General features: G+C 39.1%; 1 protein-coding gene across 1 annotated transcript in view; it reads left to right on the top strand.

Moving 5' to 3' along the window:
* The window catches only part of Myo3a (myosin IIIA), a 227,060-nt gene that overhangs the window by 13,248 nt on the left and 187,789 nt on the right, over window positions 1-26,023 (top strand). Inside the window, exons 2-3 of the mRNA XM_060387450.1 lie at window positions 9,754-9,938; window positions 16,436-16,570. Of these exons, the coding sequence (XP_060243433.1) occupies window positions 9,771-9,938; window positions 16,436-16,570 (303 nt within the window). The 5' untranslated portion in view covers window positions 9,754-9,770. The remainder of the gene's footprint in view (window positions 1-9,753; window positions 9,939-16,435; window positions 16,571-26,023) is intronic.

Here is a 26,023-nt window from a genome sequence, read left to right as displayed (position 1 = left end):
CAAACATGGTTGAGCAAATGTTCTTGTGTACTTGAACTTCTTTTGGATATATGCTTAGGAGTGGTATGCCTGGATCTTGAGGAAGCAGTATTCCTAATTGTCTGAGAAAGTGCCAGATTGATTTCCAAAGTGGTTGTACAAGTTTACATTCCCACTGGCAATGGAGTAGGGTTCCCCTTTCTCCACATCCTCTCCAGCATGCGTTGTCATTTGAGTTTTTGTTCTTAGCCATTTTGATGGGTGTAAGGTGAAATATCAAGGTCGTTTTGATTTGCATTTCCCTGATGACAAAGGATGCTGAGCATTTCTTTAAGTGTTTCTCTGCCATTATATATTCATTTGCAAAGAATTCTCTGTTTGGCTCTGTACCCTCTTTTTTAATTGGATTACTTGATTTGTTGCTTTTTAAGTTTTTTAGTTCTTTATATATTCTGGATATTAGGCCTTTCTCAGATATGGGGTTGGTGGAGAGCCTTTCCCAGTCTGTAGGCTATCATTTTGTTCTGATGAGTGTCCTTTGTTTTACAGAAGCTTTTCAGTTTCATGAGGTCCGATTTATTTATTGTTGATCTTAGAGCCTATGCTGTTCTGTTCAGGAAGTTGCCTACTGTGACAATGAGTTCTAGGCTTGTTCCACTTTTGCTTCTAACCAATTAAGTGTGTCTGGTTTTATGTTGAGGTCTTTGATCCACTTGGAATTTAATTTTGTGCAGGGTGATAAATATGGATCTATTTGCATTTTTCTACATGTAGACATCCACTTAGACCAGCACCATTTGTTGAAGATGCTGTCTTTTTTCCATTGTATGGTTCTGGTTTCTTTGTCAAAAATCAAGTATCCATAGGTGTGGGTTTATTTCTGGGTCTTCTATTTGGTTCCATTGATCCACCATTTTGTTTCTAGGCCAATATCATGCAGTTTTTATTACCATTGCTTTGTAGTACAGCTTGAGATCAGGAATGGAGATACCTCCAGACGATTTGTTGTTGTACAGGATTGTTTTGGCAATTCTGGGTTTTTGTTTTTCCATATGAAGTTGAGAATTTTTCCTTCAAGGTTGGTAAACAACTGTGTTGGCATTTTTATGGGAATTGCATTGAATCTGTAGATTGCTTTTGGCAGGATGGCCATTTTCACTATGTTAATCCTAAAGATCCATGAGCACAGGAGATCTTTCCATCTTCTGATATCTTCTTCAATTTCTTTCTTCAGAGACTTGAAGTTTTGTTTTTTGTTTTTCCAAACAGGTCTTTCACTTGCTTGGTTAGAGTCACACCAAGGTACTTTATGTTATTAGTGACTGTTGTGAAGGGTGTTGTTTCCCTAATTTCTTTCTCGGCCCTTTTGTCTTTAGTATACAGGAGGGCTTCATAATTTTTTTTTTTTAGTTAATTTTGTATTCAGCCACTTTGCTTAAGGTGTTTATCAGCTGAAGTAATTCTCTGCTTGAATTTTTGGGGTCAGTTATGTAAACTATCATATCATCTACAAACAGTGAAACTTTGACTTCTTCCTTTCCTTTGTATCCTCTTGATCTCCTTCAGTTGTCTTATTCCTCCAGCTAGGACTTCAAGTACTATGTTGAAGAGATATGGAAAAAGTTGACAGTCTTGCCTTGTCCCTGATTTCAGTGGTATTGATTCAAGTTTCTCTCTGTTTAGTTTGATGTTGCTATAGGCTTGCTGTATACCGTCTTTACGATCTTTAGGTATGTGCCTTGTATCCTTGATCTGTCCAGGACTATAAACATGAATGGATGTTGCATTTTGTCACATGCTTTTTTGGCCTCTAATGAGATAATCATCTGTTTTTTTCTCCTTCACTTTGTTTATATGGTGGATTACATTGATAGACTTCTGTGTATTAAACCACCCCTGTATGCCTGGGATGAAGCCTACTTGGTCATGATGGATGATGTCTATTTGTTCTTTGGTTCTGTTTGCTAGTACTTTATTGAAGATTTTTGCATCAAGGTTCATAAGAGAGATAGGTCTGATGTTCTCTTTTTTTGTTGGGTCTTTATGTGATTTAAGTATGAAGGTAACCACGGCTTAATTGAATGAGTTTGGTAATAGTTCTTCTGTTTCTATTTTGTGGAATCATTTGAAAAGAATTGGAGTTAGCTCTTCTTTGAAGGTCTGGTAGAATTCTGCACTGGCCCTGGGCTTTTTCTGGTAGGGAGACTTTGATGATTGCTTCTACTTTCTTTGGGGATATAGAACTATTTAATCTTTTTACCTAATCTTGATTTAATTTTGGGAAATGGAATTTAGCAAGAAAAATGTCCATTTCCTTTAGATTTTCAAATTTTATGGCATATAGGCTTTTGTAGTATGACCTAATGATTGTTTGGATTTCCTCAGTGTCTGTTGTTATTTTCCCTTTTTTATTTCTGATTTTGCTGATTTGGATAGTTTCTCTTTGCCTTTTAATTAGTTTGGTTAAGGGTTTCTCTGTCTTGTTGATTTTCTCAAAGAAGCAGCTCTTGGTTTCATTGATTCTTTGAATTGTTTTATTTGTTTTTAATTTATTGATTTCAGCCCTGAGTTTCATTATTTCCAGCTGACTACTCCTCTTGGGTGTGTCTGCTTTTTTGGTTGTTGTTGTTCTAGGGCTTTCAGGTGAGCCTTAATTTTCTTGTATGAGATCTTTTAAATTTCTTCTTGAAGGCACTTAGTGCTATGAACTTTCCTCTTAGCACTGCTTTCATTGTGTCCCATAAGTTTGGGTATGTTGTGCTTTCATTGTCATTGAATTATATGAAGTCTTTAATTTCATTTTTTTCCCTAACCCAGCTGTCACTAAGTAGGTAATTGTTCAGTTTCCATGTGTGTGTTTTGCTATTTCTGTTGTTGTTGAAGTCAATCTTTAGTCCGTGGTGGTCAGATAGAATACAATGGATTATTTCAATCTTCTTGTATCTGTTGAGGCTTGCTTTGTGACCAACTATATGGTCTATTTTGGAGAAGGTTCCATGAGATGCTGAAAAGAAGGTGTATACACTTTTGAATTTGGGTGAAAAGTTCTGTAGATGTCTATTAGGTCCAGTTGATTTAGAACCTCTGTAAATGCCTTTATTTCTCTATTTAGCTTCTGTCTAGATGATCTGTCCCTTGGTGACAGTGGAGTGTTGAAGCCTTCCACTATTAAGGTGTTGGGATCTATGTGTGATTTCAGCTTTAATAATGTTTCTTTTACAAATGCAGGTGCTCTTATATTTGGAGCATATGTTCAGAACTGTGATGTCCTCCTGGTGGATATTTCCTTTGATGAGAATGAAGAGTCCCTTCTCATCTTTTTTGATTAATTGTGGTTGAAAGTCTAATTTATTTGGTATTAGGATAGCTAACCCAGCTTTTTTTCTGGGTCCATTTGTTTGAAAAACATTTTTCCAGCCCTTTACTCTGAGGTAGTTTTTACATTTGTTGCAGAGAGGTGTGTCTCTTGGATTCAGCAGAATGTTGGATCCTGTTTCTGCAACCATTTTGTTAGTCTGTGTCTTTTTATTGGAGTGTTGGGTACATTAATGTTGATAGATAATAGTGATCACTGAAAGTTAGTTTCTTTTATTGTGGAGTTGGTGGTGTTACTGTGTTTTATTGCTTGTTTTCTTTTAATTTTTTCTATGTTTTCTTGGGTGTAGTTGTTTTCATTGGATTGGAGTTTTCCTTCTAGTATCTTCTGTAGGGCTGGTTTGCTGCGTAGACATTGCTTAAATTTAGTTTTGTCATGGAATATTTTGTTTTCTCCATCTATGTTGATTGAAAGCTTTGCTAGGTATAGTAGTCTGGGTTGGCATCTGTGGTCTCTTAGAGTCTGCATTACATCTGCCCTGATCATTCTGGCTTTCCTAGTTTCTGTTGTGAAGTCTGGTTTGATTCTTATAGGTGTACCTTTATATGTTACTTGGCCTTTTTCCCTTGCTTCTTTTAGTATTTTTTCTTTGTTCTGTAGATTTAGTGTTTTTACTATTATGTGATGTGAGGAGTTTTTTGTTTGTTTGTTTGTTTGTTTGTTGTTGTTGTTTTTTCTGGCCTAGCCTATTTGGTGTTCTGTATGCCTCTTGTATGTTTATCGACATCTCTTTCTTTAAGTTGGGACATTTTTCTTCTATGATTTTCTTGAAAATATTTTCCAAATCTTGGAGTCTGGAATCTTCTTTTTCATCTATTCCTATTATGTTTAGATTTTGCCTTTTCATGGCATCCTTGATTTCTTGGATGTTTTGTCTTTGGAACTTTTCTGATTTTCCTTTTTCTTTGAGAGAAGTATCAAATTCAGCAAGTGTATCTTCAACACCTGAAAGTCTCTCTTCTGTTTTTTATATTCTATTGGTGATGTTTACTTTTGTGGTTCCTGATCTTTTCTCTAAGTTCTCCAGCTCCAGAGTTTTCTCTCTGTTTGTGTTTTATTTATTGATTCTAATTCTGTTTTCATGCCTTGCACCATTTCCTTCATCTGTTTGAATGTGGATTCTGTCTTTTTATGATGGCTTCTATTATTTTGTTCGTTTCCACTTTATATACCACTAATTGTGCCTCTACTTGTGCCTCTATTTGTTTGGCTGTATTTGCCACACTTCTTTGAGAGCTTTGTCCATTTCCTCTTTATTTGCCTCCCTTTGTGCAGCTAATCCTTTGAGAGCTTTGTTCATTTCTGCTTTATGTGCCTCTAATAACTGGATAAGCATAGCTTTAAAATCATTTTCCTGTGTTTCTGATTAATTGAAATATCCATTGATTTTGGTGGTTGCTGGTGAAGCCATGATGTCCTGGTTTTTGTTGAGTGTGTTCTTACACTGACCTCTGACCTCTGCTTATCTGTAGCCTTCACTGTTTATTCCTGGAGTCTGTACTTCAGATTGGATCCATCTTTCTCTGGTGTCTGGAGTATTCTTCAGGAAGATGAGAGAGGTCTACTGGTCTGAGAGTGTGCATTGGTGTTTCTGCTGTACCTGAGGCAGGAAGGTCTCAGGCATGGTTTCACTAATGTGGGTGAGCAAATGTGGAAGTGTGCCTTGAGGGACAGGGTGCTACAGAGTATATATGCCTGAAACTTGGGCAGGGGCGGGGGTGCAGGCACAGGAGGGAATGCGGGTGCTGGCACTATTTACGAGTGCAATGTGCACGTGCAGATTCCCTGAATACCTCAGTGGCCTACAGGCCTGTCGTACTGTCCTTCTGGTCAGATCTGTCTGCGCTCCAGAAGTTGTTTGCCTGGATTTCACTGGTAGACCAACAGAATAAGGGCTTCACTGTTGAGAACGTTGTCCCAAGAATCTCTATGTTACCCACAGTGGGGCTGTGGGTAGTAGGGATCCAATGTCTGGCCACTAGAGTAGAGGGACCCTGGATCTGGGGCTCTGAACGCACTCACTTGAAGGTGTACTCACCATCTAGCAGGTCTAATTGGGTTATACAGAGGTTCCCCCAGCTCTCTACTCTCAGATTTGGGCCGGCCAGGGCAAATGAGTGTGAAGGAGTGCCATCAGCTCAGTGGTGCTGCAGCTGCAGAACTTAGAGGCTGGTATAAAGGTCCAATGGGAGTCTAGCCACAGCTAGACTGTGAGGTTGGTAGAAATGCCTTCTGGAAGGCCCTGGGGAGCCAAGGATCTGGTTGGCCCGTCCAGCCAGCAGTCTGCCACAGAGGGACTGGGAGGCCTGCCTCCTCTGTCTCAGATACTGAGCAAGAAGTTCTGTGGGAGGAGCCTCTGGCACTGTGGGCTGCCTCTGCAGTGAGGAGGGAGGCCAGACAAGGGGAAGTCCCAGGGGATTTAGTATTCATCACTCTCTGTCCCAAGAGAAGTCTTCCAGTGACTGGAATCCAAATGGTCTCAGCTCACAGGTTGTCCTCTCTTGCCCAGGAAGCCTCAGTATTGATGTTCTGACTTTAACTGCCCCTTCATTCACCAATTTTGGAGTTTCAGATCCTCTGCTTCTCAGATACAGTGTGCGCTGATCGCTGCCATCTTGAATCCCCCAGATGAGATTTTTAAAAATAAACTAATTTTTTAAAGTTCATATATATGTACTATATGTAATTTCTCTCTCCTTTATCTGACAAGCCCCTTTCATGACCCTCTCCTAAAATTTATGGCCTATTATTTTTTATTATTATTGTCGTGTATATATAATTAAATATGTTGAAAATGCTTTGGATTTTTTTTCAATTCTATGCATGTATACTGAAAATTCAACAGTTAATTCATAATAGTTGATATCTCAGAAATGATAGCTGTGTTCAATAATACTACTATGTGGAAGCAAGTATTCCACGTAATGCCTGTTGGTTAGAAAATCCTATTGCAGGCATTTAATGAGTTGTAATTGATCTTTGTGTCTAATATTTATGTTATATGCATGGAACAAATGCTTATTTGCATGGCTCAAGAGCAGAGATATAAGACATAGTTGTTTCATCACTGATTATGAAACCATTTAAAGAGGATGATTATCACTGATTTATTTCTTTGCATCTTGGATCAAAGGTACAAAAAATCATAAAAATTGAGTATTTCAAGATCCACTCAGAAACCTCTTTTTCTGTAATGATATAATTTTTATCAGCTATTAATAACCATTTGTGATAAGATGTGTTCTTTAGTGTAGTTAATCAGGATATGATGCTTACTTTGATTTTTATTTCCATGTTCATTTCAGTACTCTATAATACATATTTCTCTCACCCACTTTCAAAAAAGATTTTCTTAAGAACTATTATTTTTTCACTTATTCAACAGCCTTACATTTTAAAATCTACCATGTGGAGGGCACAAAGTTAAGCATTATTTTATTTGGAATTGATGAAGATAGGTGAGGTCTCTGCTATCAGAATTAACAGATTAACAAAAACCTGCAGACATTAGCTAAATGAGCAGGTTAGTTACCATGTGCCATACCAGTTCTGGGAAATATGGATGCAGCAGTATAAAGACAGAAGTAGAGAAGCTCGTGTATCCTGCAGGAAAGAGCAACAGAGAGCAAAGGAAGTATAACTTTGGAAAGTCCTTTCTAAGGGAGCTCTGGAAGGTAAGGGGTAAGAAGGAACCAGTTGATGGCAAACAGGAGTTCCTTAGGTTAGGAATAGGTGCACTGTATTTGATGTAGATCAGTTTGCAATTTTTTTATTTTAATTTTTTCTTCACAATTATTCATTATATATCCCAACTGAAGCCACCATCCTCGACTCCCCCCAGTTCTACCTTCCCTCCCTCTTCCCCCTCATCTCCTTCCCCTATTCCACTGAAAAGGGGAGTTCTCCACTATTGCCATCTGTCCATGGCTTGTTAAGTCTCATCAGGACTGCTGGGATCTTCTTCCTCCATGGCCTGACAAGGCTGCATCATCACGGGAGAGTGGTCAGAGAGCAGTCACTGAGTTCATGATAAAGGCAGCCCCTGCTCCCCTGACTCAGAGATCCACATGGAGACTTAGCTACCAATAAACCACATCTGAGTAGGAGGCCTAGGTCTTCTCCATACATGGTCCCCCCTTGGTGCATCAGACTCTGAAAGATCCCCTGGGCTCATATTTTTTAGTTTTGTTGGTCTCCTTGTGGGGATCCTGTCCCCTCCATGTCCCTCTATTCCCATGTCTTTCTTCATAAGATCTCCTGTGCTCTGCCCAAAGTTTGGCTGTGAGTCTCAGCATCTGCTTCCATCCCCTGTTGGGTGAATCCTTTCAGAGGACCCTCTGTCGTAGGCTCCCATTCAGTTTCCCCTCTTCCACAACTTCTGTCTTGCCATTCTAGATGAGATTTAAGCATCCTCCCTAGGGTCCTCCTTGTTGCTTAGTGTCTTTAGTCTGTAGATGGCTATCCTATATTATATGGCTAATGTCCGCTTATAAGTGAGTATATATCATGCCTGTCTTTCTGTTCCTGGGTTATCTCACTCAGGATGATCTCTTTTAGTTCATGATTTCCTTGTTTTTAATAGCTAAGTAGTATTCCATTGTGTAGATGTACCACAATTTCTGTATCCATTCCTCTGCTGAGGGACATCTAGGTTATTTCAAGATTCTGACTATTACAAATAAAGCTGCTATTAACATAGTTGAGCAAATATCCTTATTGAATAGGGCATCTTTTGTAATTTTGGAATGGGAACATTACTGAATTTATTTTTAAATTGGTGATATGAAGGTAGACACATAAATTAAAGTTGTGGGGTAGTCCAGGACAGCAAATGGAACAATTTGAGAGGAGGGCAGGAGAAGTATAGTATACAGCAGTAAATCCTGGAAAAGGGGACAGTGCTAACCAGGTAAATGCAGTAGGAGAGGTGGCACAGTTGATGACCTACATACAGGTGTGCTGAGCTCAAGATTGTTGTGTAGGATTTTTCACTTAAATACACAGATGTAAAAATTCAAAGCTTACAAAAAGTTTTTCAGTTTTCCCTATAGAGTTGTGGTTTCTAAAAAGAGAAAAATAAGAACATTATATAAATCATAGGGTCTATTCTGAGAAAGAAGAAAATGAGTAGAGGGTGGAGAAAGAAGAAGGCTGACAGAGCTAAAGGGAAGAGAGGATGCATAGTTTGGTAAGTGGATGAAGTTGAAAGTGATAACTGTGGTCTATCAAGTGATTTCATGCGCTTATTATGGAGTATTAATACATCTGATATGATGGTTAATTTTCATTATTAATTTGACTGGAGTAAGATCCCTCGAGGATTGGGTGTGGTCAATTTCCAGAGATGAGTTCTGATCTAATGAGAGTCTTCTTTATGGACTCGTGATATGATGGTAGTGAAAAGTAGGAGCTGGCTCTAGTTGGAGAAAGAAGCTTGCTGGGGAACTCCTTGGAACTTTACATGCATACATACACTTCTCTATTTCCTGTTCACCATGAACATGTCTACTCTGCCATGCCTTTCATGTCATTATGAATAAGCTGTGAGCCAAAATAAATCTTTTCTCCTTTAAGTTGTTTCTGCCGGGTTAGTTCATCACAGCTAAGAGAAAGTCAGTGTATTTATCATATATGTTTCTATGTATATGCATATAAACTCTAATAAAATTTTAACATTGAAAAGAATGTGCTTTTGTATACATGAATGAAAAAATTATGCAAAGTAATGATGTCAAACAGCAACACAGAGTGCTACTGCCATACATAGTGGGCACATTTGGAAGTGTGAGACCTGAAAAATAGTTCAGGGTTTAGAACTTAGAAAGAAAAACAAGCTGATGAGTCAAGAGTAAATGCACTTAGTATAGAAAGGAGGAGATGAGAAATGAGGCCAAGGATGTGATGGAATGATTTTTAAAAGACCTCATAAGTTATAGTAAGAAAATTTCACTACAAAAGTGATAAGAGGACCTATTACTAGACTTATACAAAGATTCAATATAAAATATGATCACTTAAAAAGCATGGAAATTTTACAATTGTGAGTATAAAGCTATAAACTTTGTTATAATTTCCAAGTATGAAGAAGTTAGTTAAAATGACATCAGAACAATATGATTTTTTCATATTTCATAATAAAAATTTTTCATTTTTATCTGAAATGTATTAATGAAACAATATTAAACAAAGAAATTAAGTCCTGCTTACAAACCATTATTAAATTCATTAATCTTTTCACAAAGGAGAAATTAAATTTCCTCTGACTCTGGAGTATATTTGATTGCTGTTGCACAGTTTCTATTATATTGGTGAATATATTAGATAATATACCACTGACTTATGCATGTCACCTAATACCTGCAATCAAATGTAAGTGGAACTGTACCTTTTCTCTCTAGTGACTTAAACTTTTGAGATGCTGCCGTTAATTGGAAAGGCCATCGTCTTTGATAACTTTCCTGATCCTTCTGATACATGGGAAATCACTGAAACCATTGGCAAAGGAACGTACGGGAAGGTTTTCAAAGTCCTGAATAAGAAAAATGGCCAGAAAGCAGCAGTCAAAATTCTGGATCCAATCCACGTGAGTCACTTTGAGTGGTTTTTTTTTTTTAAGACTGTGTTTATTCACTTGTTTGTTTATGTGCGTGAGTATATGTATGTGAAGGTGTGTGTGGAGACAAATGTGCATGCAGGTGTGTATAAGTCTGCATGAAGGCCAGAAGTCATCCACAGTTGTCACTCCTCAGCCTTCATTTACCTTGTTTGGGGAGCAGAGTTTCTCATTGACTTGGAACTCACAATTAGGCTTGCCTGCTGGCCCAGGATCCACCTGACTCTGCCTACCCATCCACTCTCCTAGCTCAGGGGTTACAAGCATGCACCCCCACATTCAGCATTCTTACCTGGGTCTAGGAGTAATGAAGAATGAAATTGGATATCCTGCTTATAACATTAGCACTTTACCAACTGAGATATTGCCCCAGCTTCTATTTTTTCAACGTCTACTTTATTTTTCTTTATATTAAACGCTTTGAAAGTGTGAGAGTATCTTATTCTGGCTCACTCATCATAGTGTCATCCTGAAACAAGGCGAAAGCAGAAAAATACTCAGAGGTCTAATTATTTTTCCTCCTATTTATGTGCTTTGCACATGCCATAATGACTTAAACAAATACATAAGCACAAAAATGCAGTTCTCAACAATGAAGCAGTTAGTGGAAAGTCGTTTATTCTTTTAAAAAAAAAAAGTCATAGAAACAAACTGTTAGGTCTAGAACTTTTCCTGAAAATCTGGTTATAGTAACCTGAACTCCGTTTTTGCTGCACTTATGTGGGGTTTCTCTTAAGCCAAACTGGTGAGGATTTTTTACTGTTAAGCTGCACAAGGAAGCAGTTGATAGGCCAGCGTAGGTAAGGGAAGCTCATGGTGGTCCACCCCTGGATGAAGAACTTTAGGCTGTTATTGACTTCTGAGACAGAGAATCAGTCTTTTCCAGGAATGAGCCCCCTGGTAGATGAGGATCTACCAATTCCAGGTGGTCAGCCCAAAATAGACAGGAATAGCACTAAATGCACAAATGTTCGTGTGTGTGTGTGTGTGTGTGTGTGTGTGTGTGGTGTAGCTGTAAGGAGAGGAGAACTCATGAATTTCAGAGGGAATGGGGGATAAAGGACATGAGACTGGAAGAGGGAGAGGTAGATTGTATATATGTATATGTATATGTATACACGTATGTATAGTACTTATGTATGAAATTCCAAAAATAAAAAATAAAAATAAAGTTTAAAAGTGGCGTTGTGTATATACCTAGCAGTGGTATAGCTGGGTCTGGAGGAAGCACTATTCCTAATTGTCTTAGAAAGCGCCACATAGCTTTCCCAAAGTTCGCTCAAGTACACAAAAGGGATACTTGCTCAACCATGTTTATAGCAGCTTTATTTGTAATAGCCAGAACCTGGAAACAACCCAGATGTCCATCAACGGAGGAATGGGTACAGAAATTGTGGTATTTTTTCACAATGGAATACTACTCGGCAATCAAAAAGGAGGAAATCATGAAATTTGCAGGCAAATGGTGGGATCTAGAAAAGATCATTCTGAGTGAAATATCCCAGAAGGAGAAAGACAAACATGGGATATACTCACTTATATAGACCTATAAGATATGATAAACATAATGAAATCTATACACCTAAAAAAGATAATCAATTGAGCGGACATGGGGTAAGATGATCAATCCTCATTTAGAAAGAGAGATGGGATGTGCATTGAACATATGACAGGAGTCTACTGAGCGCATCTGAAAGACGCTAACTAGCAGTGTTTTCAAAGCAAAGACTCATGACCAAACCTTTGGCAGAGTACAGGGAATCATAAGAAAGAAGGGGAGTTAGTCTGATGGGGAAAGGATAGGAGCTCCACAAGGACCAAATATATCTGGGCACAGGGTCTTTTCTGAGACTGACATTCAACCAAGGACCATGTATGGATATAACCTAGAACCTCTGCTCAGATGTAGCCTGTGGTAGCTCAGTAACCAATTGGTTTCCCATAGTGAGGGGAACAAGGACTATTTCTAACAGGAACTCAATGACTGGCTTGGATTCCATCATCAAAACAAAACAACCGCCTACAGATTGGGAAAGAATCTTCACTAACCCTTTATCTGACAGAGGACTAATATCCAGTATATACAGAGAACTAAAGAAAAAAGCAGCAAACCAAAGCTGAAACTAAAGCTGAAAAGCAGCAAACCAAGTAATCCAATTAAAAAATGGGGAACAGAGCTAAACAGAGAATTCTCGACAGAGGAATACCGAATGGCAGAAAAACACTTAAAGAAATGCTCATCCTCATTAGCCATCAGGGAAATACAAATCAAAACAACCCTGAGATATCACCTTACACCCATCAGAATGGCCAAGATGAAAAACTCAAGCGATAACACATGCTGGAGAGGTTATGGAGAAAGGGGAACCCTCCTCCACTGCTGGTGGGAATGTAAACTGGTACAACCACTCTGGAAAGCTATCTGGCGCTTTCTAAGACAAATAGGAATAGTGCTTTCTCCAGACCCAGCTATACCACTGCTAGGTATATACCCAAAGTATGTTCAAGTACACAAAAGGGACACTTGCTCAACCATGTTTATAGCAGCTCTATTTGTAATAGCCAGAACCTGGAAACAACCCAGATGTCCATCAATGGAGGAATGGGTACAGAAATTGTGGTATTTTTATACAATGGAATACTACTCAGCAATCAAAAAGGAGGAAATCATGAAATTTGCAGGCAAATGGTGGGATCTAGAAAAGATCATTCTGAGTGAAATATCCCAGAAGGAGAAAGACAAACATGGTATATACTCACTTATATAGACCTATAAGATATGATAAACATAATGAAATCTATACACCTAAAAAAGATAATCAATTGAGTGGACATGGGGTAAGATGATCAATCCTCGTTTAGAAAGAGAGATGGGATGTGCATTGAACATATGACAGGAGTCTACTGAGCGCATCTGAAAGACGCTAACTAGCAGTGTTTTCAAAGCAAAGACTCATGACCAAACCTTTGGCAGAGTACAGGGAATCATAAGAAAGAAGGGGAGTTAGTCTGATGGGGAAAGGATAGGAGCTCCACAAGGACCAAATATATCTGGGCACAGGGTCTTTTCTGAGACTGACATTCAACCAAGGACCATGTATGGATATAACCTAGAACCTCTGCTCAGATGTAGCCTGTGGTAGCTCAGTAACCAATTGGTTTCCCAAAGCGAGGGGAACAAGGACTATTTCTAACAGGAACTCAATGACTGGCTCTTTGGTCTCCCCACCCCCGAAAGGAGGAGCAGTCCTGTTAGGCCACAGAGGAGGGCTTTGCAGCCAGTCCTGAAGATACCTGATAAAACAGGATCAGATGAATGGGGAGGAGGTCCCCCCTATCAGTGGACTTGGAAAGGGGCATGGTGGAGATGAGGGAGGGAGGGAGGGACTGGGAGGGACTGGGAGGGAATGAGGGATCAGGACACGGCTGGGATACAGAGTTAATAAAATGTAACTGATAAAAAATAATAATAAAAAAATAATAATAAAAAGAAAAAAGAACACCATCAAGCTTCCTTTTAGTTGAGCACTGCACTCAGGGTCAGCCACTTTGGACCCAGAGAAGAGCATGTCTGGTTGCATGCGGGTTGATGCCCCAGGTCCTGCCTCTGAGAAAAAGGTATCGGTCGGGTCTGATGCTCTTTGGGTGGATGACACCTAAACGAACATCGGTACAAAGTCCCAATTTATTTCTAATATCAGAGATCAGACACTCTTGCCTGATGCATCTAAAACAAAAAGGGGGAACTGTAGAGAGCTGCGGAATGCTGTCCCTTAAAGATGGAGCTGGTTTCCGCCTTCCACCTTCCCGATGGTGAGTGCTCTCTGTCACGAACAATTCCACATTTGGCTAAGGCTGAGGATCTGGCTTGCTTCCATGTATGTGGACCTATCTGCATTGCCCACGTGGCACGCCTGGGTTGGCTACCCAGAGGCTATTTAAGCTGTGGGCTGGCTTTCCCCAGGGTCCGAGGATTGTTCAAGGTTTCTGAATAAACTGCATTGAAAAAAAAAAAAAAGAAAATTCAAAAAAAAAAAAAAAGAAAAAAGTGGCATTGTTAATGAAGTTTTTCATAGAGAAAAAATATTGAATTTCTCTCAGAGAAGAGAATTTTCACATTTGCCTATGAGTATCTGTAAGACCTGGGGTCTCACAGCTCAGGAGTTCAAGATCGCGCCCTTCCCAGAAACTCCCACAGGCCACGACTCAAAAAGACTAAAAAATGGTTTAATTTAACCATTGTGCAATGGGGTCACCCCTGCTGGTCAGCAAAGAGTGGCACCGGGAGACAAAGGCTGTAGGTTTTTAAAAGAAAAATTGCGGGAAATTTGAAGTTGCAGTTTTGGCAATTTAGGAATGGATGAGGAAGCTATAAAGTTAAGATAATTGGTTAGTCTTAGGTGCTCAAGCTTGGCCAGTCCTGCCAAGTGTGGATGCAGCTGCAATTGAAGGTGGGGGTGGTTAAGTCATCCTTGAAGATTAGGGCTGGCCTTTGGCTGGAGGTCAGGAGCTACTCAGAAAGGATTGAGGCCATCTGGGTTGGTTGCTAAGAAACACTATCTCAAAGACAAGGGTCTGGTCATTCTTTTTGCTGAGTGAAGGTCATTGCTTGCTTGCTTTTTTTCTATCTGTCTTCACAGATAGGGTCACATTTCTCCATTCTCTGGAAAGGTACTAAGAGGCTTTAGCTTAACCTGAACCTAAAACTCAAAACTATAGGCTTTAGAAGACATAGAGGTTACAAAGTTAGTCTAACCCTTTCATATCCATAGCAGAAATTATGTTGGTTTATCAGGGTGATGTTCCTCATGGAAAAGTGAGTGTGAGGTGCAGTCCTGTTGCTCTCTCTTGAGCCACCAGCAGCCGTTCTGCCAAAGGGGCAACACTTCTTTTTCCTTCAGCTTTTTGGTGTTAAGGTGGGAATTTACAAAACAGCAACAGAAAACAAACACTTCAGACCAATCCCAACACAGTCCCCAAATTAATGTATCTTTCCCACTCCTTTCTTCATTGGTAAGAGCAAATAGCTTATGACACACATAATCATTTCCAGAGCTTATTCATTTATGAAGTTCTTATGACACTTGAAAAGTAGGACCTTTAAATATTTTTTGAGAAAGAAGGGGAAGGAGTATTAGATGAAAGGAGGGATGGGGAGAGAGGGAGAGGAGATAGAGATAGACAAGAGAAGCATGTGGAGGTCAGAGGACACCTCTGGTCATCTCAGGAACACTTCCTGTTTCCTTTCATCACATTGGCCTGCAGCTCACCAGTGAGGCAGGATGGGCTGGCCAGCAAGCACAGGGCTCCCGGTGTCCACCTCCCCAGTGCTGGAGAGCAGGTGCACACAACTGGGCCCAGCATTTTTACTGAGTCCTGAGCATCAGAATCAAGTCCCCTGACTTGTGAATGAAGTACTTTACCAACCGAGCAATCTCTCCAGACTTCTACTGTGTTTTAATGAAAGATTCACAATTATAGTAATTAATTTGATAGTTTGCTGATTTTATTCTTGTCATAGAACATATACACTTTCCTAAAAATTATTTATTCTTCATCCATCATGTAACAAGTCAGAGAAAAATAAAGCATGGTCAATAAATTACATTTTAAAGAAATTTAAATAAACCCACACTTTAAAAACAAATGCTAGAATCTATTTTTAAGATGAAGAAGCTTTAGTATTTTGTATATTTGTCAAAATTCTGAGTTTTGATCCTCTGCAAGGAAAGGATGACATGAGCAGGGCCGGAAGATGGAAGGTTTAGCATATAGACCTATGTTTTCCCCTGCACTGAGCCTAACTTCTGAGAACGTAAACATTTTCTTTGTGGTGCGGTGACTCTGTGAAACAACAAAGGCATTAACTGTGACTGTTAGAGGAGGACCACCAAAATGTTCTCTTACTGTCTGCAGCTTGGCCCATAGAGACACGGCCTTCTAGAAACGGCCAAATGGGTTTCCAGCACTTTATTAAGGCATCAACTCAATCCACTCCTGCTGGATAAGCTGTTAGTTAATTTATTTAGCCCCATTTTAAGTAGAAATTTATTGCCTGTGTGATGGGTTTTCTTTATAACTTCCAAATATACTGTGCTCTAAAACAAAACAAAACAAAAAAAGAAACTAACTTTTCAGTCTTATTTTTTTTTATTATAAATTGATGTCTTTATCATTGCAATCAAATCAGTAATCTGGAGTTCTCCACTTGCACACAATAATAACCTTTATTTCTCCCCTTTAAAATTTGGTTAAGTTAATGCATATTGAGACAAATTGAATTAGTACAAAATAATAAACTCAACAGTGTATTGAGAGATTTCAATACTGCATTACAAAATGGGGTACCCATGACTATAAGCTTGCTTTAATGAAGTTAGAATTCCCTATTTAGTATCTTCATATAATTTTATTAGCATCATTTGGGTTTTCTGATAATCATCTTTTTATGATCCATTTTAACCCAGGATATTGATGAAGAGATTGAAGCAGAGTATAACATCTTAAGAACACTTTCTGACCACCCAAATGTGGTCAGATTCTATGGGATTTACTTTAAGAAGGACAAAGTAAATGGAGATAAACTATGGCTGGTTCTTGAGGTGAGTGCTCAGCGCTGCTTGTATGATGAGATTTGTCATCATACAAGTTTATGTCACATCTACAGTATGCAAAACCTGTTTATAGTGTGTTACTTGCTGCTGATGTCCTCAGTATAATATTTGTACCAATTTGAGCATTGGCATATTAGACACGTCAGGAAATTAAAAGTCTATAAAAACCACTGAAGATTAAAAGAAAATGAGTCCATGATAAGACACTAAAGAAACTATGATGATTTTTGTCATACAGAAAAGCAAGTTTCAAGGGAATTTCATCATAATATATAGTTTAAAACGTATTTGGGTGGGTGATGGTGGCACACACCTTTAAGCCCAGTACTTGGGAGGCAGAGGAAGGTGGATTTCTATGTATTGGAGGCCAGCTTGGCCTACAGAGCAAATTCCAAGACAGCAAGTGTTACACAGAGAAAGCCTGTTTCAAAAAGGAAGGAAGGAAGGAAGGAAGGAAGGAAGGAAGGAAGGAAGGAAGGAAGGAAGGAAGGACAAGTTGGACTGGGGCCAGGGAATAAGAGGGCAGAAATGTTAAGTGAAGGCTCCTTAGAAATAGCTGTGCTCTTATTTTATCTTTATTGAAAGCTAATGACTTAAACTACAGAACTAAACCTCTGCTTTTATGGAGAAAAAACCATTCTCCAAATGGTTGTCTGAGTAAACGGCCATGGGCAGCAGGGAAGAATGCTCTTAGAGTGCACTTTCTGATACTGGGCAGTCTGCTCTAAGGGTTGCTAAGAGCCCACCTCTCCCTAAGGTGACTGGCTGCAGGCACTAAATTTCAATTTTTCGTTAGTCAAGTAATCATTAATTTAAACAGAAACTATAGGGAATTTTTAAAAGTTGCTTTTGGGCTGGCAGGATGGAGCAGAAAGCAACAGTCCTTCCAACAAGCCTAATGGCCTGAATTTGATAACTGGAACCCACATGGTGGAAGGAGAGAACCAATTCTTGAAAATTGTCTTCTGACCACAGTCTTCATTTGATTAAGTAGCAGCATAATATTTTCTGTGTTAATTACAGTATCAGAATTTGTTTGTTTCTAGTAAACATCTATTTGTTTTCCTGGTCTTTATGCTGCTAGAATAAAAATACCACAGACTAGCAATTTATTAAAAAGTTAAACAGTGCAACACAGAGAGACTCTGTCTTCAAATCAAAAACTGAAAGAAAAACCAGACACATTAATAACAACAGACAACATCAAAATCAGGCAGTCCAAAGAGCTGGTAACATAATGTCAAAATGTGGATCCACCTTACTGGGACCACCTTGTCCTGTCCAGGTCTGTGCTGTTGATGTGTTGTGATGCTGCACATGGAAAACTGTGGTTGACCCTTTGTAGTCTCAATGGTACCGTTTGAACATTGGCAAGACTGTCCATTCAACCTTGAGACCCTGTGTGCTCCTGCCGAGTCTGGAGGTGCGCCTGCACCTGGCCTCTGCTGTTTCTCTGCCGCCTTTGTGCGCAGGAGAGTTCCTGGACACCTGGCCTCCCCTTCCCAAGTTTGCTGCTCTACATGACCCATGTAGAGCAGCAGTATTTAGTAGTATGTGCACCACTCATGATCTCCACTCTACCAAGACCCTTGATTCCTGCTGGTGCTTCTATGGGAGCTGAAGGCCCAGTCAGTCTCTTACCCCCCTGTATGAGGCTCAGGCGGGCTCCTGGGTGCTGATACTTGCTGTGCTGGATGAGAGGGTGGCCTGATTGATGGCTGGACACTTCCAGACTATCCTTTGTTTTCTGACTCTTGCCTTTTCTTCCGCCTTCCTTGCCTGGCACTATGTGGGCTAATCTCTTTTGGCGAGCACCGAGGAACTTTGGAGAGCCTTCAGTTGGTAACTTCTGCTTCTTTACATCAGCCCTGACCTGCAGATGTGATTCCATATTCTAAGAGTTGGAATCTGGCCCATTGCTCACCTGCTTTCTGCTTGCTTTGTGTCTTAGATTGTTTTTATTCCTTTATTGGCATTTAAATAGATATCATGAGTAAGAGGAAATTAACCAGTCTCTCACCTACAACCTTTAATTATATTACAAAACCTTCAAAAATATATTGTATTTTAAGAAATGTTTAAGAAACATTATATGACATTTATAAAATTTAAATCATTGCTCCTCAGAATTAGACAATTTACTGTTTCAAAGCTATACTTTATACTATAAGATAGGTTTCTATCTTAATTTAAATTATATAGTAAACAAAGCTAAAATTTTATTCATCTAAATTTAATTACCCAAGTAATAGAATTCATATTGCGAATGTAAACCATTTCTTTCTTACATCAGTAAAGAATTTTTTAGAGGCTTTACCTCAGTTTTCCATCTTATATCTGAGCTATTATGCTGTATGAGTCTTGGATGCAATTTGCATACACATCAAATACTTTCAATAATCTGTGTTTAGCTTTACAAAGAGATTGGCAGTGAAATAGAGATCTATATTCTTTGGCTGATAAGGATCTGTATGGTCAAGGAAACATTCTGTCCAAAGCTCAAAAACTACTAAATAAGATCATTTAGCCTGTCAAACTTCTATTCTGATTACACTGTAACTGTCTTAATGGATTAAACTGCCAAAATAGAGTGCTTTCTGGCATAATGAATTAGTAGGGACTTAGAGGTTTCTTTGATCTTTGTCCATATGCTTTACTATCAGATGGAAATATAAAACATTTTCCTAAATGACTTGGAAGAAAATAATAATGCCAACTAGGAAAATATCACCATGATGACACTTTATTGCCAACATGACTGGATTTTGGGTCCCCTGAAAAACATTACTCTAGGTGTCTGTGAGGGTGTTTCCAGAGGAGAGTTAACTGTAGAGAGTTCTGCTCTCAATGTGGAAGGCACAATCTGTGGTTGGAGCTCCCAGAGTGAATGAGAAGGGAGGCCAGGGGATCACAGCATCCATCACTCTCTGCTTCCTGACTGAAGATGCAGTGTGACCAGCTGCCTCTGCCAAAATGTTCCCTTACCTTGTGAGCCCAAATAAGCTCCTCCTCCCTTAAGCTTCTTTTTGTTGGGTATTACAATAATAACGAGGAAAATATTACAATAATGAGAAAAGTAAGTAGTATAAATTTCAACAATCTGATCTAGCTGAACTAACAAAGTTGGGGTGAGCATAAAGAAAGTGAAAAGTTAGTAAACTGGATATAATTATTGTAATTTGAATATGCAAATTATACTAATTACATTATATACAGAAGTGGCTAGAAGTACAATTACCTGATTTAGAAATGTGAATGGTGCAGGTGCTCCTTACAGGCACATTTTACAAAATTGGCTGTGGCATCAATACCCTGTGCTACATAATGACTGCCAATTATGCCTCTTTTCATAATAAAGCCCAAATAAATTATTTTGCATGAATATAACCAATGACTGGACAAAGAGGGGTGATGTTACCCAAAGAATTGTGCTAATAACGCTCAGCTTTTAATGCGAGTCCCTATAAATAAGGCGTGTACTGGAGGGGCTGGATCTGAGCTGTGAATGACAGCCCTCAGGCTCCATCAGCCTGCCAGGTGGGGAAGGCCATGCTAGTTTAGATGAATGCCTGCAGTGGCTTCTCGCCATGATCACTTTTTCCACTTCAGTTTCAATCTAGAATTGAAATTTTTGGAATAGAAATTCTCTACATCTTGCAAGGGCAGGCTATTTTTTCATTGTTTGTTTTTTTATTTTTATTTTTCAACTTTACCACTCCTTTATTTTCATCCAGTTTATTCCCCCAGTTTATAAACTCTTTAGGAAACGCTTCCATTTGACTGCTCTGTATGTCCATTCTGAGTCTAAAGGTTCCCAGGCTAATGAAAGCAGTTTCACTTAGACAAAACTTCTTCATAAAAAGGGGGGAGTCAGGTTAGTCTGTGACTCCTGCTTTGTCTTTTGTCTATGAAACACCTGTGGAGGTTTTTACTTTCACACTATATTTTATTATTTATAGTGATGTGTATATAAAGGCAGAGCAGGTGATTTTGTTTTCACCATGCCTCATTATATAGTTTCTTACTTTTGTCTGTCCTGTTGAGTAAGACATAAATGCCACCTTTGACCTGGAGTTTCCTTAACCCCTATTGTCTAATGTTGAGGTCCCTAAGGAAGAGGGTGGCAAGGGGCAAGGTGGGTAAGGTTTCTGAATATTCTTATCTTCCAAACCAGGAAAGCAACACAGCAGTCATACTGTCTTAAATCGTTCCCATTTATCCTCTGCTGCTGAGCACAAAAGAAAACCTAAGATTTTACTATGACTTCCCTTCCCTGGCTGAATGAACACATTTAAACCCATTCTCTGGAGACATTTGCCTGGTGTGCCTTCAGCCATAATAGCGCCAAACTTCAGAGCTGGGCATCCTTCCATTAAAAGAGCTTGTCTGCCCTCATGCATCGCTGTGCTAATTGCTCCTCCATGGAGGCGCTGCCCAGTTGCTCTGCTTCATCCCAGTCAGCCTGATCTGGCCATTTGTAATAGTGGCGCCGCTTTCTTTCATGGCTTTCCAATTACAGCAATTTCTCTCTTTGAAATTATATCCCTTTCAAGAGATCAAAGACTAGCAATTACAGGTGGTGTTTGAAAGCACAAAAAAATCAGTAAATAGTTACAAAGCCTCTCAAATAGACATTGTAGGTCATTGAAGCAGTCTTCATAGATGCATTATTGTTTTCTGGTTTTTCTTCTACTTACGTCTAGAAAGTAATATAAAGTCTGTCATAAGAGAGGAAAAGAACAGGATGATGAAGACAACATATGAAGGAGAGTTTTCTATTTGTTGACTTTTAACACATTAATATTCTGTAACTCGAGGGGTTAAAAAGCCAGGGCAGTCTTTCCTCAGTGTCAGGAAGCAGGGCAGGAGTGGAAGCTGGCTCCTGCTTTCCTCTGGTAGCTGGGCATTGTTCCTTCTTCCCTGTGGCAGCTCACAATTGCAGTGGAGCAGAGACTGACAGCATGATTCCTTTCACGCTCCCAGAGCTGAAAAACCATTCCCAGCTCTCCTCTAAAAGGCTATTATTTAATGTGTCTGCAACAGAATAGACAGCAATTACCTGCAGTCATTTCACTTAAGGTTTGTTTAAAGAGTAAGATGGGAAAACAGCCTAGTGTTCTCCTTTATGCTCTTTGTCCTAAAAATGCGTAAATAACATATATGAGTCTCACTGTCCTTCCTGCTGTATACATCAGCACTTGCCAAAGCCACTGCTGCTTGTACAGGAGTGCCAGTTTAGATTGTTGCTTCAGGAGCTGTGTTGCTAATTAATAGATTAATACTTTCTGTGCATCAAAGTATTTCATCTGATAAATTACTTTCCTTTGTTATAGGCTTTTGGTTGTCAAGTCCTAATGTGTGGTGTGTTTCCCCTGGAATTTTAAAGCACCTTGGAGTTAGAGAACTGTTCTGTATTTGGATTTAGTGATTGGAGTTTCCAAAATACATACCCCCAAATCAGTTGCCAATTATACTCTTAAAGCATCGGTTTCTTACTAGAAGAGTCACAGGATGTGTCACACAGTGTGTGAGCACACATTAGGAAATGGCTCCCGGGTGGCATCTGTTTCCTTAACTGTTTATCACCTCTGTGACATTTATAAATTCATATATTAATATATTAATACATTCTATTAATTTTCTTGAAACGTCACACTTTGAGCAGACCCCTTCTTTACAGTAGGAAAATCTGACCTGTTACTGTGTACACAAAGAAATCACATCTAGCCATTTGTTTACTTCCTGAATTATGACCTCTGACATTGCCCTGGCCATGATGGTAGGCTCTCAGTTTTCAGAGGGGATCAAGATAAACTTACATTAGAGATCACTAGAGAGTTGTGGGAAGATGATTTTAAAGCTAAAATTAATTATTGTATAGAGATATTAATAGAGAATAAAATAGAAGAAGGAACAAGAAGGCCTTTGTTCCTTGACAAGAAGGAACAAAGAAGGCCTGTCATCTCAACTTGCTGACAGAACACAGAGTAACGGCTGCAGGAGCTCTGTAGTATCCTCTACACTTCCTGATTAGAAGTGTGTGCCCATTGTACCAATGAAGCAGAAATTGTTTGAATGAAATTTGGAAGCTATTTTATTTTGAGACAGGCAGTCTCTCTATTATGTAGCCCTGGAAGTCGCCATATTTACCAGGCTGGCCTTCTACTTTTGTCTTCCAAATGCTGGGATTAGAGGTGTGTGCTCCCACGCCAGCTTACAGCTATTTTTAAATAAATATTCAGATGACTCTTATCTTAGGAAATTCTAGAAAGCACACTTCCAGGTTTGCTAGTCTGCAGAGAAAAAAGCAGAGATTTCTGCTTCTGGCTGTGATAGCGCTTGTGTCTTCATGCAATCTTCACATACACAAACAGAATGCTGGCAAAACTGGACATAAATAAAGCATCTTTCAAACAGTGGGAAAGTGTGAAACATTATAAAGGTCACTTTTATTTTTAGAGACAAGCCCTACACCATAGTTAGTTCCCAGAAAGGCATTTCCTAGGAGGTGGCTAAGAGGTGGCGGTTAAATCCCTCCATAAGCTCACTTGCTTCCTGCTGGTCATGCTTTATAGGGAAGTTGTGAAACCATTAAAAAGTGGTTCCCCACCTTCCTAATGTTGCAACATTATAATCTATAACTATAAAATTATTTTTATTGCTACTTCATAACTGTAGTTTTGCTACTATTATAAATCATAATATAAATATCTGATATGTGAACCCCTAATGGGGTCATGACCCACAAGTTAAGAACAGCTGTTTTAATACAAGGCTTAGCTGGAAGATACAAGCCACTAAGTCAGATGAGTGGGGTACTTCAACATTATGTCTCCGCCCCACCTCTTCTGCAGAACATTAGCTTCTTGTGGTACCAAATGAGAAGCCATGCCACCAGCCCTGTCTTTCTTTTCAGACTGAACACACCCTCTGAGCCATGAGCCAAAATGAACCTCCTCCCTGAAGCTGCTTCTGTCACATATTTTATCACAGTGATGAGAAAAGCAGCTACCTCAGAGATCAAAGCAATTCTGCCTCACTGCAGAAGGGCAGTGATTAGATTAGAAGGGCTCCATGGTTAGGGATCAAAGATAAGGGGAGGCTCTGCAGCAATCTGCCTCCCAAAAGAAAAGATTGTATGTAATTAAATGTATGCAAAAACGTTTTTGGACTAGAAGAGCCTTTGAAGGTGTTGGGTGGAGAACAAACCAGAGGAGGAGTTGGTGCAAGGCTGCAATCTGCACAGGATGAGTTTGCTGCCTAGGGAAGTGCTCAGGTTCTCCTTATCTGCATCTGATGCTGTAGGCTTCACCAAACCTACTTCATTTAGGGTTCTTAATCACCTTTCCCTCCCTTCCAACCCACCAAAACCTTAGGTAGGAGATTAATAGGGAGCAGGGCTGTAGGCCTCTTGTATCTACTTCCTGGTGATCAGGGTTGATGACTCATTAGGGGATTACCAGACTCAGTCATTAGGATAGCAGCAGTCCAGTCCAAAGGCCAACAGGAAGTAGCAACAGGAAGTCATTGAAAGCTGCAAGACCAAGTTGGATTGCCCAGAGAAGCTCTCTGGAACATTTCTCTCTGAAAAGTCAAGCATTGAAGCACGAAGATCAACACTGTGATGTCAATCCAAAAAGTGGTGTCTCAGTCTGCCTGGGCCTCTATATATCTCCTTTTCTCAAAGTCAACCCATGGATGATCTCAGATGGCCAAAGTCATGCCTTTTGCATGTGAGGGGTCACAGCAAAACATCACGTGGCCTTTCACAAACCAACCTGGGCAAAACATCACGTGCCCAGCTTGCAGCAAAACATCACATGACAAAATTCAGTCTTAAAGAAACCAGAAATTTCCACTTCATGAAGCATTTACTAGGGATCCCAGAAAGGTTGCACTGTAGAAGGAAGGTTAAGTGAGCCTTAAAAGAATAGCTCCCTAGAAGACTTAAATTAATCTATATGTTTATTAGATATATTCTGGAATGAAATTCAGTGTTCATTCATATAAGACAGCAAAAATCCAGAAATTCAGTAACATATCATTAACAATGTCCACTTGCAGTATTAGGCTATATATGTATATAACTTAATGTCCATTTGCAGTATTAAGTTAGACATATATATATACTTATGTATGTACACATAAGTATACATATATGTATATGTGTGTATATATGTATACATAAATATGTGGTGTGTGTGTGTGTGTGTGTGTATGTGAAAACACAGGAAAGATGTGAACCAGTCAAAAGAAAATATGATCAATAGAAAGAGGCACTGGAATTAGGAAGTTAGAACTTTAATGCTGTTATGAATGTAAAATTTTAAAGAAAAATCAACAATACTGAAATAAATGGAAACTGTAAAAGAAAAAAACTAAGTGGAACTTCTAGAACTGAAACAGAAATCACTATGAAAAAATAAACCACAATAATTGAACTTAACTTTAGATGAGATATGTGAGAGAAAAGATGAGTGTATTTTGAATACTAGAATATCACAATTGCCCACATGGAAATCGAGTAAACTAAGAAAACTACAGTAAGATTCATCATAATCAAAATGCCAAAAACTGATGCTGAAGAGAATTATGAGCAGAGCAGAAAGGACACATTATACATTGTATTCTCAGATCAAGGTGACCAATGGTATTCCCTAAGATGTCCTGGAATGACATCTGTGAAGCACTCAGAGTAAAATGATGTCATCTTTGAATTCTGGAACCAGCTAAAATAGTCACAAATTAAGGTAAAATAAAAACAGGCATTGTAGTGGTTTAAATAAAATGTCTTCCATAGGCCCACAGGAATTAGCACTATTAGGAGGTGTGGTCTTGTTGGATAAACTGTGTCACTAGGGGTGGGCTTTGAGGTTTCAGATCCTCAAGCCACACCCAGTGTCACTCTCTCTTCCTAATGCCTGTGGAAATAGACTTAGAACTCTCAGCTACCTCTCCAATACTATGTCTGCCTGCATGTCATCATGCTTCCCACCACGTAAAGGACTGAAACTTTGAACTCTAAGCCAGCCTCAATTAAAAGAGACCATGAATGTGAAAGAGAGCAAACAGGAAAGGGATGCATAGGAGGAAGGAGAGGGGAAAGAGAAGGAGAAAATGATGTATTTATAATCAAAGTTTTAAAAATTCTTTTGCTTTAATATTCTCTATTTGGCATTAGCATCAATCCTTCCTTACTTTACGAATGTTTTCCCTTAGAATTTGAACACATTATTTTTTTTTAATTCCTGCTTTCATGTCTTTGTCTGCTAGGTACATCTTCACATACAGTTCCTGCTGCAATTTTTTCATGTCTATACAGTAGCATTTTCTTGTTGCTTCCTTTGTCCCCTAGTTTCTGATTGAAGGCTGGACATTTTTAGATAAACCGTTATAGAAATTCTAAATGCTTATTCTCTGCGTGTGCCTGCTGTTTGGATT

The sequence above is a fragment of the Meriones unguiculatus genome, chromosome 7 (assembly GCF_030254825.1).
Source record: "Meriones unguiculatus strain TT.TT164.6M chromosome 7, Bangor_MerUng_6.1, whole genome shotgun sequence".
Taxonomy (NCBI): Eukaryota; Metazoa; Chordata; class Mammalia; order Rodentia; family Muridae; genus Meriones; species Meriones unguiculatus.
Note: the sequence above shows the minus strand (reverse complement) of the source record. Positions and strands in the feature narration are given on the sequence as shown.